Raw genomic sequence first — 24,817 nt, 5'->3', positions numbered from 1 at the left:
ACTTCCTAAATCTGCAGGGCTGATTTCAACTCAATGAAATCTTGATATCACTTGGAATCGTGTCACCATAGTAATTGGTCTGCTGCGTCAGTAGGTTGTACATACCTCGCTGTGCTTGATGAGCATAATAGACATTCATGTTGGCATGTGCCCGCGTAAGGGTATAGAAACGTTGTTGAAGGAGGGAACATAAGAGAAAGGCAAGGTAGATATGTTAACCAGTCTAGAATGGCTACTATGCTGTCCTACACTGAGGAAAGATATGGACCAGTTTCGAAGATCGAGAGAAAGAGAGAGCGCGGGGGGGGCAACTCTTTTTATGCATTTAGGGTGGATTGACATTTATTGGTGCAGTATACGTTTGCATGTTTTCAGTCGTAACACTTGGCCTAAACGGGTAAATAAAGCGCAGAGCTTTCTTGGTAAATCAGTCTTTATTGAACTAAATAGAGATGCCATCTTTCGGGCTTTATATCCAGAAACGAGAACAAGTTCTATATGGATGGCGAGACGTCACGTCCATTCACGCTAGAAGTATTAACAATATACATACAAAAACAATGCCGGAACTATCTATACAAGCAGCGGACACGTATAACGACTACAATAATATCTTATCCCACCGAGTTTCTCGCGATGGCTCATGCCAAAGTCTCAAACCTTACTGCCATAATTTTTGTCATTTTTGCGTGCATTGTATCGGTTAGCAAATAAAACAAAAATTGTGGCTGATGCAGTCCTTTTAATTGAAAGCTAATATTGAAAATATGCACACGGTTTGCACTAACGATGATGCCAAAGGAAATTTTTCAACTATATTTAAGGGATCAGTGATAGAGCTATGACGAACTTGATGCACCTGGTGGCTGCACATGATGCACTTCAGAAGATCTGGCAACGTACTATCAAATTCATTTTGCGCTAGCATATATGACATGATTGATTCAACAAACAAGGCAAATAGAGAAAACATTAGAACGCTTACACAGTGCTTTGATGAGTAATCTTGATATAGTTCGTTGCAGTTATTTTTGTACAGTGCGTGACTCAAATATTCTTTTTTATAAGAAGAAAAAAAATGGTTAAGGAAGCCTCAATGAGCAAGTCAGCGATTCTGATTATGATATATAGGGTTTAACGTCCCGAAACCATCATACGGTTATGAGAGACGCCGTAGCGGAGGGCTCCGGAGATTTCGACTACCTGGCGTTCTTTAAGGTGCACACAAATTTAAACACACAGGCCTACAACATTTTTGCCTCCATCGAAAATGCAAGTCAGTGTTTCTTGACCCACGCTTTCCTCTCTTGGCGCTGTATGCTATTTAATATATTTAGTGTGATCAAGCACTCGTGATTTAATATGCACAGTTTTATGTGAAAAAGAAGCAGAAAATTCGCGTCGCTTTCGTCTCGAAGCACTCACTCTCTCTCAGCCCGGCAAGGCTTCTTCCTATTCTCACAACGGCACGGGCAATCAACCGATAGCCCTTCTGGTTAAGCACCCTGCCTCCCGTGTTTAGTTGCTGCTTTCGTTTTTCTCTTCGTATTCTCGGCACCAGCTTAACATGGCGTGGACACGCAACCACCATGCTAGTGAACAGCACATTTGCTTACACAGGGTCACTCCTTTAAAACTGGCCTATTGGTGTGGCAGCTTGGGCTAGTTGGTATGGCATGACGATAGTTATAGCGCGAGAACAAAACGACGTTACAGTTGTATTATTTCAATACGGCTTGCTTGAAAAGATTTAGGAAAGATGAAAATTTAGTGTCCCGTCCTGTTTTGTAATTACAACGCTGGAAGAAAGAATAAATAAAATAACAAGAATCGCGACGTTCCTCAGTATTCTCTACTAGAGGGACCGCATGCTGAAGAACAGTTTGACGCTTTGGGTTGTCAGTTCAACACCGTCTGTAGCATTAAGTGAATATAAACGTTTAGAAACTTTACAGACCTGTTACTATATAGTCATTATTCGTAAGCCGCATAGCAATCGATGGTTTTAACAACGTTTTGTAGGCGTAAGCCATCTATCGAAGTATTGGCTTTCGTGGTTTAAGTTATTTCTTGTCAATTATTTTATTTCATTACTGCACATCAAAAACGGATGGTCCAATAAGAAATTTTCGTCTTTCATAAATGTTTTCATTCCTGAAACCACATTAAAATTGTATACTTGGTAAAACTGCAGCCCAACGAAATAGGTCAGTTCTAAAAGAGTCATCCTACGCAAGTGAAATCACTAACTTAGCATTGCATGATTTCACTTTGCAAGCAGTGAACTTAGGATGTCTTCAATGAATGAATAATCTACCTTTTTTTTTTTCATTTACCTGCGCTCTGTGGTTCTGATAGGGGCGTGGACAACCGGTATTCCCAGAGAAGCCTCCGAGATTAAGGGGCTTTTAAAAATGACTTTTGCCGCTAGTACAAGAGTGTATGCTTCGGGGAGTCCTGAGAGACGCAGATTTTTGTTCGGCGCTTATCATGCATTGTTTTCTGTTAATTATTCCGCAGTTGTTTGTCAATTAAGACTTTGTGTCGTAAAACCTTCTAGGCTTATTGACTTGAACGCGACTCGATACGAGGGCGTTCCTGCGGTTCCGTGGAGAAACTGGACCGCACGAGGCATTGTGACAGTTCACTGCAAAGGTTGGTGTCTGGCTTGTTTCTTGGACAGTGCTATTGCCATGGCATTTTAGTGTCATCATGGACACTTCTACACTATCACCCTTTCACACTACTCTTTCCCTTCCCAAGTTGAGCGTAGCCAACCGGAAGGTTTCTCGGTTATACCCTGTCGTCTTTGCTTTATTCGTTTATCTCTTTCTCGCTGGTCGTGTTAACTTTTCGTCATATTCCGATTCCTTTCACCCTTCTCTTTACTCTGGAACACGACAGAGTGGCTTTCCCACAACTCCGCGCTTCTAAACATCCCCACTGGTACAGTGATTCAATAATGCGTTTACCTTTTATCCGCGCAATGCGTTGATTGTGCGGGATCGAATAACGGGCCTCGAAATACCTCAGTCAAGACGTCGCCAGTGCTTTTTCAACGCTCCCTTCTTGCGGCTTGATATCACGATTCATGACCTAATTCGACGAAACAAGCGCTGCGATCACTGCACGTGTTACGAAATGTGCGTCGACTTTACGCACACCACTGGCACACCAGGCAAGTTAGAAAAGTGAACTTACTGAGTAACATTATAAAAAACCGCTCTTATCCTAAACAAAGCATGATTTTATGGGTGTAATAGCTATTATCGAACGTTTATAATGTGTTAAGCAAGTACTTCGTTTATATTCGACACGATATCGTCCTCTGCTTGCAGATAACTAGAACCCTGCTTCGTTACATGATCGATTTCACCTATGGTAAATTTTATTGTCTTTTACTTTGTGAAAATGACCACCAACTGACCCAACGAATCATTCTTTCCAATTTATGCAGAGACATTGCTGTTTAATGTTATAGAGTTGCAGTCATTTCTCCTCTGTCCAATATAGAGCATAACTTCATTACGATTAGGGCAACCTCCAAAACTATAATTTAACAATGATTTTGCACCTTAGTGTGTGGATATTGTTTTCATTCTTCTAATATTGCTTCGTCCCACGACCATAGGCGTGTGGCAGTGGACGCCAGGTCATCTCAGCCCGTCATTTGAGGGTAGCGCCAAGTCAACCTAATATATCTACTCAGTAGGACCTGTCTCATCATTGCTTTTAACGTGTGGGTTTACGTCAACTCAGGTTCTCGAAGATAGCGGCGGCCGAGGGCTTCTGCTCTTGAACTTCATGAATAATCAACTTCCCACATTTATCACCAGAAGGACGGGGACCAAAGGCAGGCCGCTGTGAGCACAGCGTGGCTACTTCGTTTTCCTTTCTGCATCAATTGCAACACTTTTTTTCCCCCTTTCGGACATCGTCAAGGGGGAAGGAGGAAGACGCTGCGTTGTAAATGAGCACCTCCCCCAATCGAAACCCTGCACACGCCTAAGCCCCCGACGGTTCACAATCCGGAGTTGACACTACGTCGGCGTCCTTCACGGCGGAGTCTCGAAGTCACTGTACATCTGGCGAAAGGACGTGTCCGCCTTGCCGTACACCATGGGTCCACCGGGCACCCGCGAGGGGGTCGCGGGGCTGTAGTGGCTGCGACCCGGGGCCGCCGCCGATGTCGTCGCATGCACGACGGGCATTGCGGCGGAAGTGACGCCGGCGCCCGAGGGCATCCGGAAGTCTCCCATGACGGAGGCGATGAGCTGCTTGCGCTTCATGGAGCGCCGCTGCCACCGGAAGCAGAAGAAGCCGCCCAGCATGAGGCCCACGTGGATGGCCGACACGACCAGTGCGGTGATGATGATGGTGTTCTGCGGATCGCAGGCGGGCTCTTCCTCGACCGGCCTGGGAGGCGGTGGCTCTGCGCGAAAGGGCGATTGCGACGGAATTCAGAGAAGTGTATCGGCAAAGTGGGGGAGTATACTTGACAGGCACTGGAAATAATTGCAGTCTTGCATAACATGGGATAGGGGCCTTATAAGTATATCAGTAAAACTTTTGCACACCTCTACAAGAACGAAGTTGATGAATTTTCGTCAAGTTCTAATTTACGATCTACGGTTGTTTGATTGTGCGCATACTTTTAGCTGTTGTGGGAAAAAGAGGCGTCATGCAAATATATCAGTTGTTAGTCGGCGCTAGTACCGTTCACTTCTTTCTTTTTGTTTTCTGTATCTAGGCGTAGCTTTATCTTTTCTACTTGACAGAGCGAAGTACCTCGAGAGAGAGAGAGAGAGAGAGAGAGAGAGAATGGAAGTTAGTGGGAACATTAGAAAGGCAGTACATTTAGCAGGTTGGTCAAAATGTATCGTAGGGTGTGTTCGGTTAGTCACCGTAGACGGATGAATGAAAGGTAAGTGGACAGCGGCCATAATAAGTCCCATTACAATTCTTACTGAGTCGGAAGAACCGACAGCTTCACTGAGACTGCATTGACCTGACAGAAATACGATGCTGGTTACTTGGCTGTTCGAACAAGATGGCAGCTGGGCGCAGTGCTTGCTTAGCTCTGATTTCGCCGTTATGGGCGTGCACACACAAGTATACGTGTTTTTTGCGTGCTTAGTGTACGCCACGATCAGTTTTTTTATATAGACTCTAACACTAAATAGGTCAAAGAAATATGAATTCCGCTTGTTTTACTTACCCCCGTATTCTAGAACGTCCCTTCACTCAACGCTCCACCTTCACTTGAGAAAGCTGATGGGAGCGCCGTCTCTAGTCACGACAAGTCACTGCATATCAGCGATAGTCTGCTGCGATTCTTGAGCAGCGCAGCGTCATTTTCAGCCGAGCGGTGGCGCAGTGCTCAACTCTGTCAAGTGAAGGGTAAAAGTCGAGTCGAGGAGCGATTGTGAATACGGGGGTTAGCCTTCTCTTGACGCGAGGCAGCGCCCGTCATGTCACTGAGACATCATCGGGACGCGTTTCACAACTCGGACGGCTCGGGCTTCGATGCTGTCCTTTGCACTGTCAGCGTGGAATATCTACGACAGTGATCGCACTCGGAACATAGATAACACAGGAAGTAAGGCGCACAAACACGAACGTAAGTGAAGGGATTCAGAAAGAACCAACGTGGCGCTGTGTCCTGTATTCCTCTTATTGCTTTGCGCTTGAATCTGCGTTTGCGAGGCTTCATTTGCACTAAGATAAAGCACAGGGAAGAGACGAGGTGAAACCTGGTTGGACTTCCTACACTGAGAAAAAGAGGAAGATGAACAAGGAATGGAGAAACTGAAAGTAAGGAGAAGTTGAAAGTACATGCATGCACGAGGAAGCATTCAAGCATTCCTCTTCCAATTATTCACAATATCTTGCATATGCTGTTAAAAAGACGATGATCCCCAACAGCAGCACCAGCACATCCAGGAGGCGCCAACGACAGGTGCCGATGTTGGGGCGCATCCACGTTAAAACATTTTTTTTTCTCGTGCAGTCAGCCATTACAGCGGTTCCGGACGCTGCAGTTAATGCCCGCATGTTGAGCCACGGTGAATGATTGTTTTCTCATCGCAATATTGGTTTGAAAATGAACGATTAGAAATGCCGCAAAGCCGATTGAAAGAAAATGAAACAAATATCGGTGCTACTAATCAATTCGTTTATCCTTAATCGGTCACGCCTGCGGTTACAGAAGACAGCATATAGTCTCTCAATTAATCTTTGTAATTGTTGCTCGGAAAATCTACGAGCTTGTTTTGAAGTGTGCCGAAGTGAGGTAGACTAAAGTGAGGTACGAAACGCAGTAATAACTAACCACGACTAGTTGTAGCGTATCAGTAATTAGTGCAAAGGCATTGAGAAAAGGCGTCCGTACACTCGTTTTTCTATTGACATCCTTAATTTGCTAGGGAGTTGCTACTCTCTTCATATTGTGTTTCCGTTAATTGAGTTTAGACGCACTGTATTTAGTAAAGAGCACGTCTGATAGCATGACGGAAGACACTTTTGTCGACGGGATCACCGGATGAAGAAATTGTCGTTACACGTAGCTACGCAAAATGAACATTATTCCATTCGAACACTTTGGAAATTCGGCAAATCCTAGGTCCTTCACTACGTTCACTTACGTCCTAGAGCGAGTACGATACCTAGGCAAAGAGAGTTTGGGAATTATCCTGTTCGTAGTAGCCACACGTGAACAGCTTATTCACTACGTCCTAGATCCAGTACGATATACCTAGGCAGGAGGAGTTTGAGAATTATTCTCTTCGTAGTATCCACACGTTAGCAGCTTATTCCGAAACTCCGCTGTACATAGTTGCGTGAAATGCCCGTTTTGTCCTGGCGAGTGTGACTGCTTTCCCCGTGGCCCGGGGTAATATATTGAGAATGTGATGCACATTTGATCTAGTTTGCCTCGCGGAGCTCTCTTTTGCTCAAGAGCTGACAAAAGAGGGCTCCCCAACCGTCGCCGTCACGACAAAAGAGGGCGCATAACAGACGCGTACGCAATACCGCTTCAGAGTAAGAAGTATATCGCAGTTACCTCGCCGACAGCGCTTTTGTCCGCGAGACGACTGTGGCGAAACTCGCCGGGGACACTTTTTATGGCGCGTAGTTCCTTTTCGTTTTGTGTTCGCCGCGTTATGTGACTCGTATACGCCGTAAGCCCGGCTCCATAATACCGCGCACTACAGCGAGAGCCTCCTCGAGATGCCGGCCAATCAGAATGCTGAGCGTCGGTGCACAGGCTGTATACAACGCAGCTATTTTCGTCTCCTGCTTACAACTGCTCAGTAAGTGAAGATGGCTGCTTATAGACTACTCAGGAATGGAGGCGCACAATAGCACGTATAACGCCTGTGTAGAAATAAAGCATATAATTGGGGTTTTTCATTGGTAATAGAAGCGCACGGTACTACGCTGAACATTTGCGTTAAAGAAAGAGTATCGAATCGATTTTCCCCGCTTGTCCCTAATGATATCTATTACGGCAAACTGCTGATCCAGACGCCAAGATAGTCTCAGCAGAATACAAAAGACGATTGGAGAAATCGACATATCAAGATGTCAGCCGCTTGGTCTAGACATTTTCGCACAGCGCTGCTGCTGCCGCTGGTGTGCGTGAATAGACCAAACATCTGTAATCGTAAATGTTCCCCATGATCTGAACATAACAAATTCGTGACACTAGACGCCTCGAGAAAGTGGACGTACATTTAGTGGCGGACGAAGCACCAACACTCCCCACACGCTTCCACCACGCTGCACTTATTTAGCGAGAGAGTGAGTACTGTGTGATACACACACACGCACACCACATAGAGATTGGTGGCACTTGCGGAATTCGTCTTCATTACCGTCGTATGACACCGAGCAGTGGCCGGCATCGTATAACGCCAGCTAGCTATAGCTGCCTTCCCTCCCCTCCCAACCTCCCACAGAGGCGCTGACGACTTCCTCACCTCGTTTTCGGCTACGTGGAGGCTGGTAGACGCCACCGTCGGAGTTAGTGGCGGCGTTCCTGGCCCAGCTGTTGTGGGGCTTCCCGCCGCCTCCGCCGCTGTCTTCGCCCACCATAATGGCTAGCGAGAGCGGAACTTCCTCTGGATACGGCTTCTCGGTCGTGGCGACGATCTCGCGCAACGCCGAAGAAGGCCCGCCGTACCCTCCCTCCATCTCTCGCACGACGAACTGGCCGCTGGAATTCGTCGTCATCTGCTGCTGCTGCTGCTGCTGCTGCTGCTGCTGCTGCTGCTGCTGCTGGTGATGTTGGAACAGCGCGTTGTCTTCACTGTCTGCGAGGCCTAACGTCGCTTTCGTTTCGTTGTTTCCGGGAGAGAAATTCAAGGCGTCGCTCTTCCTTTCCGCAGTAGGTGAACGTAGAGCTCCGTGCCAGGAGTTGTCACGGGGACGAGTTCCTTTGTTGTACTGGTCGGCCGTTCTTTCGCGTTGTTCCCCGCGAAACGAGCCGTCATCACCGTTAACGCTTTCCCGAATGCGGCCGGTGGAGTCCGCTTCTAGTGCTGGCTTTTGGGAGTCCCTACCGGAAGCTAGATCCGATCTCGTTTGCCATAACGACGCGTTTACGCGGTCCGTGGTTCGGTTGAACTCGCGATGCTGTCCCGCCGCACCATAGTAATGGAGTCCACGGTTTCCGGAAAGTTCCTTCTTCTGCTCGTTTCCGGCCGAGCCGCGGTGATCAGGCCGTTCTAATCGGCGATTTTCGTAACGATGCCGCTCGGCTCCAGGCTCGATGGCCGCCGGTCTCGGCGGTGGGCCGTACGGAGTCTCTCTCCAGTAGTGCGAAAAGGATTGCGTCGCATGTGGCGGCGTTCCGTGGCGAGTATCCGCATATGTTTGACTAACGCGATCCTCGTAATAGCCACCGTGCCCGTAGGGGCTCCGACCGCCGTACGGTGGTGGTGGTGGCGGCGAGTCGTAGTGGCGGCCGTAGCCCAAACCGTAGCCGCCGTAAGGTTGAGAAGTCAAGTCGAAAGGAACGGCCGTTGCCTGTTGCGATGGGCCCCGTTGTACTTGTGGGCCAGAGGAATCGGGGTTGCGGAACACAACCGCCGAGGACACTTGCTCGATCTTGTCACCTTCCTTCCGAGGTTCCTGCACTTCCGGGCTGCTCGCGTTTCCATCCTCGGGCAGGTACATTTCCTGCTTCCGGAACATCAAGTGCGGTTCGCTTTCTTCGGCGTCATCGTATGCGTCCCCGTCCACTTCTTCCGAATCAAAGCGAAGGGTTTCGTTTGTATCGGGAAAGGAGGTCAAGGTTGTAGCCACCGTTTCCTCGGCTGCTTCCTCGGCGAACGTTACGTTCTGAGGGGGTTCTTCCGTGACGGCATCGGTAGTGTTTTCGACTGGAGCCCCTGTAGTCGTCGACGCATCATCTGTTGTGGACTCTGGGCTCGCGGTGGTGGTCTCCGCAAGGCTCTCTGTTTGGGTCGTTAACGTGTCTTCCGCGAACGTTGTCGTCGTGGTTGTCGTCGTGGTTGTCGTCGTGGTTGTCGTCGTGGTCTCGGGAGCTTGAGTGGCCGTAGTCGTCGCGGCCGGCTCGGTCGTACTGGTGGTGGTGGGCGACGTCGTGGTTCGCACTGCATATGGTCTTATGACGATCGTCGGTTTGTGCGCTTTCAGGAAGATCGGCCTCGTCCTGTTCCCGAAGGCGTACCTCGCGAGGGGAGGGAAGGACACGTCCCTCCTTCTGCGGCCGAACGACTCTCCGCCTCCTTGGCAGCGAACCTGGAAAAATGTTTAACAATCTTCACCGTGGCTCGTGACAGTTTTCACTGGCATTCAAATTAAAAGGACACAAAGGTTCCACAGTAAATCAGCACTGAATGATGTATTCTACCACGAAAACACTATTGCCATTAGTTTTATCGTCATAAGTGTATTAATAGAGAAGAAAATCCAGCTGAAAGCTTTATTTCAAAATTTCGAGGCGATATCTTCGCGCGTAAAATCTCGAATTTCGAGAGACACAAACGAGAAAAAAGGAAGGAAGGAAGGAAGGAAGGGAGGTTAACTAGTTCCTAGTATCCGGTTAACCCCCCTGCCTTTCTTTTCGAAATTTGCTTGTACTTTGGTGACATTGGCTCAGCAAAAACTTCTAAAACTTACTGCTTTAAGTATATGGCACCCTCAAGGAGCAAAGCACTTCATTTGTGCCCACTGAAAACTTTGTAGGAACTAGTATACTGACACAATCTATGACGTCACGGCGCTTATTGGTGCGGGCATTTCAATATAACCATGCCACCGACATTTCTTTCTTTTTTTATGCGCACTTGTTCCCTTATCAAGCATCTTCTCGCGACGGTCGTGGTGGCTTAGAGTTGCGGAAGAGTAGATTTCTAATAATAGAAAAAACATTCAAATCTTCATTGTTCATACAACGTGCGCTAACCTCAAACGAATGCTCTGCCATTTTCGTTGCCGTTGTTTCACTTAGCGATGAATCGTTTGGCGGCTTACAATGAACGATAAACGAGAAATGAAACCAGCGCTTGTCCTCTCTCCTTCCTCATATATTGACTGTTGCGCCGGGCTCTCCGAGGTGAGCTGTCGGCGCACTGGTGCGCGCCGCTGGCTTGGAGACCATCGTTACACGCTGCTCGAAATTGGACACGTCCCAACTCACTCGTTTTTTTTTTTTTCGTTCTAGTGCAACACTTGGAGTTATTAGGCACAGCAGCAGGGGTTCATGAATGTTGCTAGGATTTTACGCGCTATAACTACGATACGGTAATAAGGCAGCACGTCGTACACTCTTCACCAGGTGCTGGTTAAACGCTAGCTATATCCAGGAAACTCATTGAGGAATGTCCAGTTTTATGACTATATCTAGCCCTTTAAGCGGGACCTGATTACGAGTCTACTGGAGGGCTTCCGAAGTGTCGACCACGTGGGTTCTTTAACGTGCGCCCAAATCTAAATACACGGGCCAATTAACGTTTTTCGTTCCATCGAATATTCGAGTGCCGCGGCTGGTATGGAACCCGTGACCTGAAACCGGAATTCGGTCCAGGCTTACTTGTATCCAATAAAACGACTATGCCATCTCTGACAACACCATAAAACCATATGCACAGTGAGAATCTATTCTTGCCATGCTGTGATTACAGAGAAAAATGAATTTTTCGACACGTCGCATCCCCCTTGAAATGACTTAACAGCCGAAAGTGATTCCAAACGATACAAATTGCCGCAGGATAAGCTATAAAATAAACCTAGTGAAGTGCCCGTGAAAGTGATGGGACACGCTGTATTACTTATACCCGAAATCATCCGCGTTTATTCCTAGCTCGAGCCGTCAACAACTCTCTTGCAGCACTACAGCCACTGATGGCTGTAATGCTTCAAGATGCTGTAAGGCTGTAATGCTGGCTGTAATGCTGTATTGTCCAAACATGCTACGCACAATTGTACGTGTCATGTTTGGACTGAGCACTATGCGCAGTCTTTGCTAGGGATTGTTATCTCTTTTTCTTCGCAAGGGTATGGAAATAATTTTTTCGAGTAGAAAGCGAAGAATGAGGCTTGCACTTACGGGATCACACCTGTCTTGGCAGAACCTGATTTGCACCTCGAAGTTGACCAGTCCGGATGAGGGAAACCGAAACGCCTTGAAGTTGGCGAATAGTGCGCCCGGTTGCCGGTAGTCCGGCCGAAGAGGCGGGAATATGGTCGGGTCCACGGGACACCTGCGGAGGACATTTGGAAACAATGCAAGAGACGACGTGTTGCTCATAGAAATCACACGCGAGTCACTCTGATAAAGATAGCTTACTCTCACAGAAAATGTCTAATCTTATCCCCCCCCCTCTTTTTTTTTCTTTTGTCTCCTTGATCACCATTCCGAAAGCCAACAACCGCTCTTTTCTTTTCTTTCTTTTTGCTACTGTTGGAACTCACGCAAAATTCAGGTAAGAGTAAACGAGAAGTCAACATTCTTTTTAGAAAGGCTGCTGTTTCTAACTTTGAGTCAGCACGCAGGTTTTCATCACGCGCATGACCACAGTTGTCACTTTTCTAGTAAGATAATATCACTCATATAGTGTCGACTTTTTTTTTTATTAAGCTAGATAAAGAAAACTATGAGCGTTGAGTGTAATGCATATGGAGCCAGGCTTTCGTGAACGTGGAAACTCCCATATTTTCAAATTCATTCATTCGTTCGTTCATTAATTCATCTATTCATTCATTAACACGTTGCTGTGGACACACCTCTTTTCATGAGTTGCAAGCTACACGTCATTCAGATCTCCGTATCTAGGGCCGTTGTCGCTGCCAAAGTTTATCGGTGCCGGTTAAGTGACCCTAACACTTCTGCATCTTCCTCAGTGGCGGAATTTACACCTTAGTTTCCAAAAAAAGCATGTGCTGCGTAAAAATTCTGCGAGGATAACATAAGCGTAACAAATAGCATTCCGCGGTGGCTGATCTGTTGTTCGTTCATGATAATATGCGTTCGTTATGCTGCGTGCCAGAAAAATAGTGCAGTGACGTTTAGGAACGCATAGGTAAACCCTTAACACTGAATTCACCTTGCGGTTTCTTCAGAAGTAATGTACTTGTACGATATATGCTCATAACGCCATTACAAACTGAACGACATTGAAGCTACAGCGAAGATACATATTCTTAAAGCTACAGTGATCATGCACAGCGTCAACAGCCTCATATGTAATGCATTCTTTGTAATGATAGACAAGGCTTTTTTTTTACTTACCCCAGGCTGTCAATGAGGAAAAGTGATTCGCCATTGGAACTCCTGGCGTAAAGGTTCCTTGCGAAAATTGCGAATGCACCTGGAACGTGAATCAATTGCGTAAATTAATAATTAGTATTGCCTTCATTACTTTGAAATGTTTTACGTGAAGATGAACTTCGGTGCATTTAAATACAACGCTGTTTTAGCGAACGACTATAGTCGATGCTTTATATTGACTCTTGAAGAGATTCCTTCATGCAGACCCACTTTTCAGTGTTTCTGATATTGACTAATTGCTTGATTGATTGATCGACCCGTCACTTGTGATGGGAGGCGAATGGCAAAGTCATACACGGATGACTTGAAGGAGTCATTCGCCACCGTGTTGGCAAGTACACCCGCAAATACACATGAATTTTGTTAGTATTATCGTGCATTTTGAAAAAAAAAAGAACCAGTGGGAATACAACGGTATCCCATACTTTGACTAAACCACCACATTAATTAAAGAAACACTTCATTATTTGTTGCCCACACAGAACATCACGTTAGCTTACACAGAACTTGACATACATGACGCCTGCATCATACACCAGAACATCAGCAATTCATTTCAAGTATGAGATTGTAAAAGAAGCCTTTTTGATAAATAAATGCAGATCAGAAGCACCTCTAGAAGTCAATTTCAGACTAAGAAGGACTCATACAGGTCAGACAAATCTAGTTGGCTAATATCAATTTGCTGTGAGGCATATCCCGATAATAACTAATGTGAAAATACGGAACATTCCGTGTTTTTTGTGCTCTTTGCATTACACGACGATTCTATCGAATGTTTTCTGCGGTGGTGTAATGGTTGCGGTGCTGACCACAAGGTCGCGGGTTCGGTAACGGTAGCATTTTGATGGAGGCCAAGTGGTACAGAGCCCCGCGTACTGAGCAATGTCGGGGCATGTTAAGAAATGCCAGACGGTCAGACTTTTAGGAGCCACGACGTCTCTCGTAATCATTCCGTGGTTTTGGGACGTTAGAAACCCGATATTGTTATCATGATTCTATCGTATGCAGATCTTGGGAGTCTTCAGGAGAGATGTGTGGCGTTCATAAATTAGACAACACCTACGCAGCAATCTGTGTTCATATATGTCTTGTGCTCTAATTATTTAATTTTTTTTGAATCGCAAAACTTTATTGTTTATGTTTTCTGATCCATGAGCTGGATGTTTCAATATGCACGGAGGAGATGAAATCTAGCACTTGAGAAATTCATTTTTTTATGAAATATTTTTTTTCGTTCTCTAGGCTGTAGCTCTATTGGTCATGTGACTTATGCGGAAAATGTATGGTCTCGCCTTTACCGTTACGATAACACTCACTTTGTAGAACGTAAGTGCGTGTGCCACTGTTAGTTGCACTCGATTATCCATTAAAGGGTAACGGCTGGTGTGAATACATTTTTACAGTCGCGTAACGTGTCGCTTTGTCGTGGGGAACTATGTATTACTGTACCCCCTTTGTTACTGACACCGTTTAGGCCTTCTGGATGCTCATTATCACTGACAGCAATCGGTAGCGGTTTCTGCTCTATCGGATCTCAGATGGCTTGACAGAGAAGTCGTGGAAGCACCATCGAATACAAAATAACAGCCCGAAGCACGACATCAGAGAGGGTTGACATGCGCTTTGGAGCGAGAACGAGTTCAAGAAACGGGGGCGAGCTCTTACTGCCGGGTTCTTGTATTTCGATCCTGAGCGTGAGCTCGTCCCCGAGGCCGACCACTCCTGCGTCACGCCCGCTGGGGTCCAGGATTCGCATGACCACGTTGGGCGGCGGGGCGGTGTTGGTCACGACGGACGTTATGGTCGGCTGGTGGCGAGTTCTGCGGGCAATCACGAATTCGAGCTGGTTTCACGGCGTTCAACTGTACAGCAGCAGTTGTGAAAGAGCCGGCATATTGAACCCGCATCATCACCCCTTTGAGTCTATTGTACGAAAGCATCAGGCGCTCTGCTCTGCGTCGAAGTACAACGCAGTGGTACCTCTTGTGTATCGGTAGCTTCATTTCCTCCTTTCCCCCCCTTCCATAGTGTGGGTTGGCCTACCGGTCTCAGCTATGATTAATCACCCTACCTCTGTTTTGTCTTTGTTCTCCTCCTTCTTCGGTAACGATAATGAGCAGTACTTACCGATCTGATTAAGGGACGCTTACGGGTTACACGGTTGAATAAACTGCAATCTCTGGGCTATCATCTTCCCCATACTTTGAAATGATTATTTCTGTGGTTACAAAAGTCACAATATACACTAAAATGAAAGCATCTGTGGCAGCATGCGCAGAAAGAAAACCATGATCACAAAGGAGTAACACCTCTGAGTGTCAGTAGCGAAAAGAGGATAACGCATTCATGACAGAAGGTAGGACAAGCTCAAACTAATACATGTATGACATATGATACTTATCATATGTATGTTCTGATGCATATGGCGAGTCGAATCTTATGTTCCCGGTATGTACGGATTCCCGTGATAACCAGATATATAGAGACATTGTTGATTGTCTTTAGGACATTTTCTTTTACATTATTATAACGTTGTTTCATGTGTGTTTTTTTTACACATGTATTTCTGTGTGTCTATTTTCTACATGTTGTGCTGTTAATGTGTTTATTTTTTATTTGTATGCTCGATTCACTCAGGAGTCAAGAAATAGCCGGCGCGTAATTTGTGTGCCAAAATCTCGTTTTACATGATATTGATAAAAAAATAGTAATATTCACCGGCAAGAGCTGCTATAGCGACGAACAATATGGAAGAAAGAGCGCACATGTGATAAGGGAACAATAAAGTAATATCTATACACGTGCGCAAATAAAATATTGGGAAAAAGAAAACATTCATGATTTTAAACAGGACTGTATACCAATCGCTAATGCATTCACTCGATTATACGGATATATATGAAAAAGAAGCTTCTCGTATCAGTAGTGCAAGGCATTGACGTGGGCAGGGTACGCCATCACGGGAGGGAGCAAGGATAGTCGCAGGGCCCCTTCCCACTGTTATATGAATTTGTGGGGATGACGTGCCCCCCCCCCCCCTTTTAGGTTACTTGGGGGGTGGCTGCCCCTTACACCCGTCCTGTCCTTCTCGTGCACAAGCCTATGGTGCTAGGGAAGCTTATCGAAAAAACTTTATCTATATTCGAACCTACTAAGCTGTTGTGGTTGCTTATCACGTACGGTGTTGCGCTGCTAAGCTGGAGGGAAAAAACGAGTGATGAGGGATAGAACAAAATGCTATGCGTATATACGGGAACCACTTAACAAAGTGGTTTCGCTACAGTTTCATGTCAAGTCATTTTTTTTTTCTCTTCTCCCATGTGCCGAGTAGCGGTGAACAGAGCGTCGGCCATCGACCAACTGAAGATAGGTGAAACGTGGCGGAATTTATCCATGCGCCCTCAACTGTTCCAGAGTTATCGCTGGCGGGCACGTATGTTCTGAATAAACTGTGATGTTTGCGTTGCGTGCGCAATCGCATCGTAAAGTTCCGAAATGTTCTCCATTGTTTTTTAGTCATTCCACGCGTTTTGCGCTACTCAGCACTTACACGTGTAATGGGTCGATAACAAAACTTGGACAAAGGAGTGTGACAATACGTATAACTCACGTGACGTCCAGGCCACCGCTGTAGGCGCCGTTCCGCGCGAAACTGGAGCCCAGCGTGACCGTCCTGTCGCCGGCTTCGAAGGAGCACACGACGCGAATGTTGCGGTCGGTGTCGGTCATTATGATCGGGTGTTGCTGGACGACCACTTCGTTGGCGTAGCGACCATCACCCTGCGTTAAAAAAAAACAAAAAAAACTCGAAACCAGAACCAGTATAGACTATTGTGCGTGAGAAGCCATATATTCTGCAACACATAACACGGTACACACATTGAGGTGCCTCGTCAAAACACGAAAAGTGACCATGGACGTCGGCATAGGTGGCGTCAACACGAAAGGTGTGAGAAATCGTCATTATGTGAAGAAGCCACGTCGCATGACGTCACATCATGACACAACTACGTGACATCGTCGTTTCTTCAAACGTGGCCCAATTATAATGGAGTGTACAAAGCTCTCGATTCCTCCAATCCCAGAGGCTGTGTAAGACCACGCTTAGAGCGGAGAGTTGTCAGGAAGGTTCAGTAACATTGACTGAGGAGAGAATGAAAATTCTTGTCACCTTTTAGTTGTCTTATGAAAATATAGATAGAATCGTGTGACATATTTGTTTTCATATTAGGCTCCCCATTTTCCATCACGTGAACAAACGGGTGATGAATACTGAAATAACACGTATATTTGAAAGATTGCAACACTGTATGAAATTGGCGTGCAGCACAATCATTTGATTAAAATCGAATGATGAAAACGTTGCTGTTAAGACATCGGATATAGCTAGCATGCCAATGTTTGCACACGCTCGTAATAATTTAGCCGTATTAAGCCAAGGTTAGTTGTCGTTTAGCTCACGGTAGCCGACGTATGTTGTCATTTAGCGAAAAGTAGCCAAGCTTAGACAGTTCTAGCCAGTTCTTGCAGTCTGAGAATGACTACGACGGGTCAGGTTACTGCCGTTCAGCCTTCTTTGTTGACCGGCCAATCACAAATCGTCATGGAAGAAGGGAAGGAGTGCGCTTAGATATTGTCACATATAGAATGTAATGAGAGATATAAACGTATAATGGCAGCACATCAGTAATCATCATTCTTCTCAAAAGGTCAGTCACAACTCGTTGTCAGACCAGGCGGTCAAAAATTACGGAGCCCTTCACTACGGCGTCTCTCATAATCGTATGGTGGTTTTGGGACGTTAAACCCCACATACCATCATCACCACAACTCGCAGTCCTCTTTTGCCACGCATACGATTAATCCATGACTGTCAGGGGCATCAGGAAGAGCCAATAGCGTGGTAAAGAGGACTTCGAACTTGAGAAAATGACCTGCGTTTCGTCCACACGACATGTAAAAAATAGTGAACGCTTGCATACTTATGCAACCATTCGAGCGTGAAGTTTCCGCCAGCGTCATGAGAAACCGAAAGCATTTCCCGTTGACTTTCACCCGCGTAGTCCCTGTCGACATTCCAGGACTTCGTGCGTGGTTTATGACGCCCCGTAACTGCTTTATGTAGAAATATTCGCTTTTTTTGTAGTTTATGTGTGTGACTGGCTGCCTTGAACGTGAACTCCACCCTATTACGCATAGAAGGAGCATCCGGCTTCCCATTCGCGCGCGGTTTTCTATAAAGTATTCTCACATGCACAGATTTTGCTGTCAAATCTCGTGGGCTGAGAACGTGTTTATGATATCGTTAATATGTCGTTTTTAGTCAAGAATGAAAGCGTGCTTGCTAGTCAGCCATTTAACACAGCTTGTTTAACATATAAAACAGCACAAGTTCCAAAAATTTTTATGGTCCTATATGCGTTTACAGACGACTCGAACGTGAAAGCCATTCTTCTTGTTTTTATCCAATTGTATTATAACGATATCTGGGGTTTCACATCCCAAAACCACGATGTAATATTGAAGTACTTGGTCTTTAACGTACACTTACATCGTATGGTACATAGACCGCTACCATTTCGCGTCCACCAAAATGCAACCGCCGTGGCTGAGATCGAATCCACGACCTTCGAGTCAGCAGTGAAGCACCGTAGCCACTGATCTACCGTGGCGGACTTGATTGTGTTGAGCCCACGCCCATCAAAAGCTTTGCGAATGCTACATGGTTTGGCACTGCCCTTCTCTCACCTCGCGTCGTTTTAAGATGCATCCGCGATTGGTCTGTCTTTGACCGGCCGGCGATGCCAGGTGGCGACATCCTCATGTGACGCCACTTTACGTGACATATTAGTGACGTCATGATGAAGTTGAATTGTGGCGTCTAGTGGCGTCATGATGTTGAAGCGTGAAGCCATCACGTGACGACAGTTTTCGGCTGATTAGTGTTAACGCTTCTGTTTCCGACGGTCAATTTTCGCGATAGATGAGCAATGTAAGGCTTTCGTCTTAAAAATTGAGCATAGATCACTCTTAAAGTTCCAACGCGGCAGTAGGCAAACTAGGCTTAATAAATGTGGTGTTTGTACTTTACCCAGGGTTAATACTATTGTGTATTGCTTTCTATACTTTCAAACAGGCTTGGAAGGTTCGTGGTCGAGCTCCCGCGGGCTTCCAAAGCATTGGTGTGGTATCGCGCCTGCTAAGTCGGTTGACAGTTTGAGCCCCGACACATTTGGTAAGCCATCTCCTCGGCTCTTCATTCTCTTTATACCAATACATATGTTTCATATATCTTCAATGAAATCAGTGGTCCGTACAGAAAAGGCGTCAGGTCACAGGTGAGTCTGGTGGAAAAATATGACTGACGAACACTTGTCTTTGAATTACTACCACCGATACCCGAACGACGTTTCGCAGAAGCCTTTTCCTACAACTACAGTAGCTCGAGTACAGGCACTAGTTTCCTGGCCCGCCGAAAGAGCACTAAGCAAATTAGGCACTCAGTCTGAGGTATTTGTGGGTAAACTATTACGCTTCTATAGTATGATTATTGGACAGCGTGTATCCTTCGAGTGAACATATAGAGCCAATGAAAAAAAAAGTTACAATTGATGCTGTCCGTAATGGCATGCAAGCTTGCCTCAGGGAAACTTGAAACGGCAATGATCTGGGTGATATCTTTTTTCCCGATAGTTGGTTCAAGGATTCGGCTTAATCGAGAAGGATCAGATCCGATGCATATATTTTAGCACTTCATAGTGGATTAAGCAGTAATCAGTTAAGCAGTAAAGCAGGCTTTCCTCCACATAAAACGTAACAGTGGTGAAACCAGCTTTAACAGGCGCTTTCGAGCAACTTGCGATAGTGCGCAAGATCAGTCAACGTTTTAACAGCGAAGCGGTTTTAGCTACCCTTAATTTCAACCCTGTGAGAATAAACGCTCTTCACAATGGTCTTAGAGAACCCCGATGCCACAGCCGCAAGAACACCGGGCAGAATCTGGTGACCGCTGCAGTGACGTCACGCCACACATGCGCAGTAGCAACAACCGTGCATGTGGTGCATGCGCGGTAAACACAATTGAGGGAGCACGGCGGCGCACTCACTCAGTAGTTACTATAGCCTGACCCACGATAGTTCGCACTGCCGTAGAAAAGACAGCACTTCGCGAAGCAAGACTAGCTGCTAAGATGGCACAGGTAGCGCCAAGCTGACCCTGCATACACAGCCAGTATGGTCGAGAACAAGCGTTCGTATTCATGAACAGGTGTCCATTATCTTCGCTGTATCTTTAGCATCGCACGTGCAGTGCAACTTACGCTATTTTTTTTCGCCGCAAGACTAAGGTTTAACGGACACACATCAGCTTCTAAACAGCGCTGATGATTTCTAACTGCTACGTCCGATCAGAAAAAAGTCATTCAAGATATTCTATGCATGCACCCTATGTTTGTTTTCTTTACCCGCGGGGGAATTATTGTATTAAACTGGCGCGACTCCTACAATCTGTGCCAAATTTTATGACGAGTTTTTCGGTGCAAAGAACTGGTAAGTGCTGCTATATATATATATATATATATATATATATATATATATATATATATATATATATATATATACAGCATATCCGCGCCACGGAGTGAATTATAATGAGTGGGGCGAAGCGTGTGTCTGTCTGTGACGGACGGGCGGATGGACGCTTCGTCCCACTCACCATCGTTCACTCCGTGGATATGCTGTGAATCGATATACGAAAAATACTAACGCCATCTAGTGATATTATTTCCAAGGACGTATACACACAGCGCCATCCAGTGAGCAATTCGTAAAGCTAAAGAGATGGCCAAAACTACAACATACCGCTACTCGAGAGAACGACCCCCCCCCCCCCCCCCAAAAAAAAAAAAATCGCCCCTAAAACAAACACAATGAACATACAGAGCACTTGTGTTCGTTTTTCTTGTTTTGGGACGCTTACCGGTATCAATATGTACAAGGGCGACTCTAAATCCTCACCGAACTACAAAATAACGTGACGTTGGCTTTGCCACACGAGGCATCTTATTGCAGTGAAGCATAATTTAAAAATAAACACTGTTCTTCAAGCGTTCAATAAGAAAACTCGAAAGCGAAAGCCACATTTTTGCTTCTCCTCGATTGTACTTGATATTACCCTCTGCCCCCTCCTCTCTTTCACAATCTTTCTGTTCCTTTTGTTGAACGACCACCTGAAAGAGCATCTGAACAATTTTACGACTACAACAAAAAACGCCTTAGCAGCCCATTTTTTCTCGTCCGGTTGCGGTCCGATATTTCATCATTGCAAGATAATCTCAACATATGAAATCAGTACATTATGCGAAATAAATGAGGTTTTCTTTATGAGGAAGAAAGGGAACATGTGCGTCAGTGATCCTTCACTTACCCTCATGGATAAAAAGATTACGTCTTTGAGCGGTTAACTTGAGACATTTCGACTAGTGGAAAATTCCTTTTGCACTTCATCTTTATGTCAATATGTGCACGTGATGGTTTCTTTTTGTTTCCGTTTTCTGCTATATATTTGCCGGTGTAATACACACAGTTGTCTGTCGGCGCTTGCGTTGTGTGATCTGATCATTCTTTCTCCGTCCCGTTTGTTCGGCTGTTTCCCTCGGTACCTTTCGTTGTTTTCCACCGCAAACAGCATCGCAGGCACTGCAAGCTTTCCACACCTCACTCTGTTCTGTGGTGCCACCTTTCACTGGAAGACGACGTCACGCTATGACTTCACAAATTTTTGCTACCTTAACGTCATGATCACGCCACACGGTGACCTTAACGCGGGATGATTTTTAGCATCGCTCGTGTCGACACCAGCAGTCATGTTTTTTTTTTTTGCTTTCTATTCAACACAGTGGTCTAGCGCTTGAGGTGCTCTAATTCTCACGTGAAGGTCGTGAGATACAATCCCGGTCGTGGAGGCTGCATTTAGATGTAGCTGCAACGCTGCAGAGCCGTGTAGTATTTAGATTTAGATACTTTAAAATGGTCAGCTATTGGCCGAGTTTGCTCGATTGATGATTGATATGTGGAGTTTAACGTCCCAAAACCACCATATGATTACAATAGACGCCGTAGTGGAGGGCTCCGGAAATTGCGACCACCTGGGGTTCTTTAACTGGCACCCGAATCTAAGAACACGGGCCTACAGCATTTTCACTTCCTTCGAAAATGCAGCCGCCACAGCCGAGATTCGATCCCGCGACCTGCGGGTCAGCAGATGAGTACTTTAGCCACTGGACCACCGCAGCGGGGCAAGCTAGTTGGTTCGACATCTTGCGTAGGGGGAGCGCGAATTTGGCTTGGAAAAAAAAGAACGCTTGATGGCAAACACGACAGAGCTCGTTAAAAAGACATCAGATGATCAAAACTATCATATCGTCGTTTTGGGTCTTAAAACTTCAACAATTATTGTTATACGGTCACCTTCAACTTTTCATGGTGCCGCTAAAGCGTTCGCACTAAATGTTACCAGATATCGATGCGAAGAAGAGCGAACCTCGGTCAGCGTGCCGCAGCGAGTGCCGAGGGAGACGGCGAACTGGAGCGTGTTCTGGCCGTTGCCGACCACGAAGCACTGGGACGGGTTGCCCTTGGCGTAGACGCGGCCGTGGAATGGTGTGTCGAAGTTCATCGCCAGCAGCATGTCCTGCTGGTTGCACTGCACGCTCACTGCACACGCAGACGCACAAAAAAAAACTTGGAACAAATGGGGATATACCTGAGATAGCTTGAGGAAGACTCTCATAGAGAGAGAGAGAGGTAAAGATGCAAGGAAAGGCAGGGAGGTTAACCAGACGCACATCCGGTTTGCTACCCTGCACTGGGGAAGGAATAAAGTGGAGAAAAGAGGTTGCAGAGAGATGAGAAGGTACACACAATCACGAGCACACTCGGGGAGCACACACAGTCTACAGGCGGTCGCTCAAGTTTGTTGACTTAAGGTAAAGTAGCAGTGCTTTAGTTGCTTTCTGCGCAACTGAGGCAGATGCCCAAGGTCCTAGTATCTTCTGCACACAAAATGGTCCGGGGTCAAGGCGATTCAAAACCATCTGGAGCTGGCATCGCTGTGTGTCGTAGCAAGCGCAGCTGCACAGGACGTGCTCGATGGTCTCTTCAGCTCCGCAGTAGTCGCATGTAGGAGTGTCTGCCATACCAGTGCGAAAGGAGTACACCTTTGTAAATGCAACACCCAACCAAAAGCGGCATAACAGTGTCGCATAGCACTCGCACTAATTATTACTAGATCTAAGGACGTGCATTTCTCGCGATCAACGTTTTATTTAGGCAATAACACTAGACAGCAAATATAATAGAAGAACAAATAGCATTACTAGAATAGCTTAAGGGAGACTCTCATAGCACTTGCACTAATTATTATAAGATCTAAAGACATGCATTGCTTGTGATCAATGTTTTCTTTAGGCAATTATAACAGACAATAAATATAATACAAGAGCAAAGAGCATTTACTAAATATATGCAAGTAATACATTCATCACGCTATTAGGACTAGACTTGGTAATGTTGAACAGCAATGGCAGATCCCTTGAAAAATATTCAAATGTAAATAAAAATAAAAAATAAACAAGGAATCAGCCGGTAGTTATGCCCTTCCTGTGTCTAGGATTCGTTGTTTGTGCCTGCTATTTTATTAGCGAATTTCGAGAATGATTTGATGTTTGTGATAGATGGGTGTAGTTGATCCCATTCCTTAATGGCAAGTGGAACAAAAATATGTTTCAAAGTTTCATTGCTATATGAATATTCTATTAGTGTATTGGCATGTGTGTGGTGTGTAGGTCGGGATTCGGAAAAAGGAAATGTACTTCGACACGTTTATCTTGAAACTGTTGTTTATGATTTGAAACAAGAATTTTAAGCGGGCTTCTTTTGCTATTTCTAGCAGCATTTTTAGATTGGATGTGTTTAAAAGGTTATCATGGCGAAAGGATTGACGACTATTTCTTTTTTTTTTTTCGTGAACAGGGGATCGGCCAGGCATCTCCAGTGTCAACCAAGAAAATACTCACTCATAAAACTAATAACGATAACCGTGTTTAAAAATTCGTATTTGTTACTGGCCTCTGATGAAACGTCACCTTAAGGTTCGCAGACTATATGCGTTGAACTAGCGGCTACATTTGGCTGATGTGCGGATCAGACAGCACATGTTTGGTACGCCATTGCTGGGTGCGAATCATTTCTTGCTTTTTTAAGTTACGGAATTCGCTCTTCGGCCGGACGTTTATTTTTGAGTGTGTTAGCGCGCGTGCGAGCGTGCAGGTGTGTTGTGACAACATAAGCATACACTGCTGTTTGTGTTTTCCTCGAGGGTGTTTACGGTAATAAAATACACGTCACAAGCGAAGCGGAATACACTTAAACGCTCAAAACTAGCTTGCAGTTCTTCCCTGGTCGAGTTTTCCGCCACTACATCAGCTGACGACTTTCGCCGGTAATACGATGAACCGCAAACACTGAAAAAAAAAATTGCGTACTCACTAAATGTCCGTACTGATTTATCGGTAATCGGACCGATGGGTCAGATTCAAGATCCAATGTTTTATTTTTCCAAATTTCATTTCATTTCACTTTATTTCCTTAAAGACCCGCGACGGGGTATTACATAATTAGTGGGTAATTATAAACACAAAACATAGAAGCCAAACATTTAACATAAAAAGTGATTATTGATATTTTCTATGAACGATGATGGGCAGAGAATGGTTGCAATTTCAGAACGGTTGCAATTTCATGCATGTGAAATTGCATGCGAAATTCTTTTGGGGGTCACAAACGACAGTGTGCAGCTTGACAGAGGCTCAGAAACTGACAACACAATGTAGGGACTTGACTTCACGGCACTCGTGACGCTCGACCTTGGTGTACGTGCTAAACGTTGAACAGAAAACGTGTCATTAGCCATTTAAGCAATGGGGGGAGAGATATAAAGACACAAGGAAAGGCAGG

At 45.6% G+C, this 24,817-nt stretch overlaps 1 protein-coding gene across 1 annotated transcript in view; it reads right to left on the bottom strand.

Annotated features, from left to right (window-relative positions):
- Nucleotides 1–415: 415 nt before the first annotated feature.
- The window catches only part of LOC119181820 (uncharacterized), a 75,933-nt gene continuing 51,531 nt past the window's right edge, over nucleotides 416–24,817 (bottom strand). The window contains exons 17-23 of the mRNA XM_075876033.1: nucleotides 22,344–22,516; nucleotides 16,413–16,582; nucleotides 14,468–14,622; nucleotides 12,761–12,839; nucleotides 11,579–11,732; nucleotides 7,983–9,768; nucleotides 416–4,432 (exon numbers count right to left, since the gene is read on the bottom strand). Of these exons, the coding sequence (XP_075732148.1) occupies nucleotides 4,056–4,432; nucleotides 7,983–9,768; nucleotides 11,579–11,732; nucleotides 12,761–12,839; nucleotides 14,468–14,622; nucleotides 16,413–16,582; nucleotides 22,344–22,516 (2,894 nt within the window). The 3' untranslated portion in view covers nucleotides 416–4,055. The remainder of the gene's footprint in view (nucleotides 4,433–7,982; nucleotides 9,769–11,578; nucleotides 11,733–12,760; nucleotides 12,840–14,467; nucleotides 14,623–16,412; nucleotides 16,583–22,343; nucleotides 22,517–24,817) is intronic.

This window comes from Rhipicephalus microplus, chromosome 10 (genome assembly GCF_043290135.1).
Source record: "Rhipicephalus microplus isolate Deutch F79 chromosome 10, USDA_Rmic, whole genome shotgun sequence".
Taxonomy (NCBI): Eukaryota; Metazoa; Arthropoda; class Arachnida; order Ixodida; family Ixodidae; genus Rhipicephalus; species Rhipicephalus microplus.
This window is presented reverse-complemented; position numbering and strand designations above follow the sequence as displayed.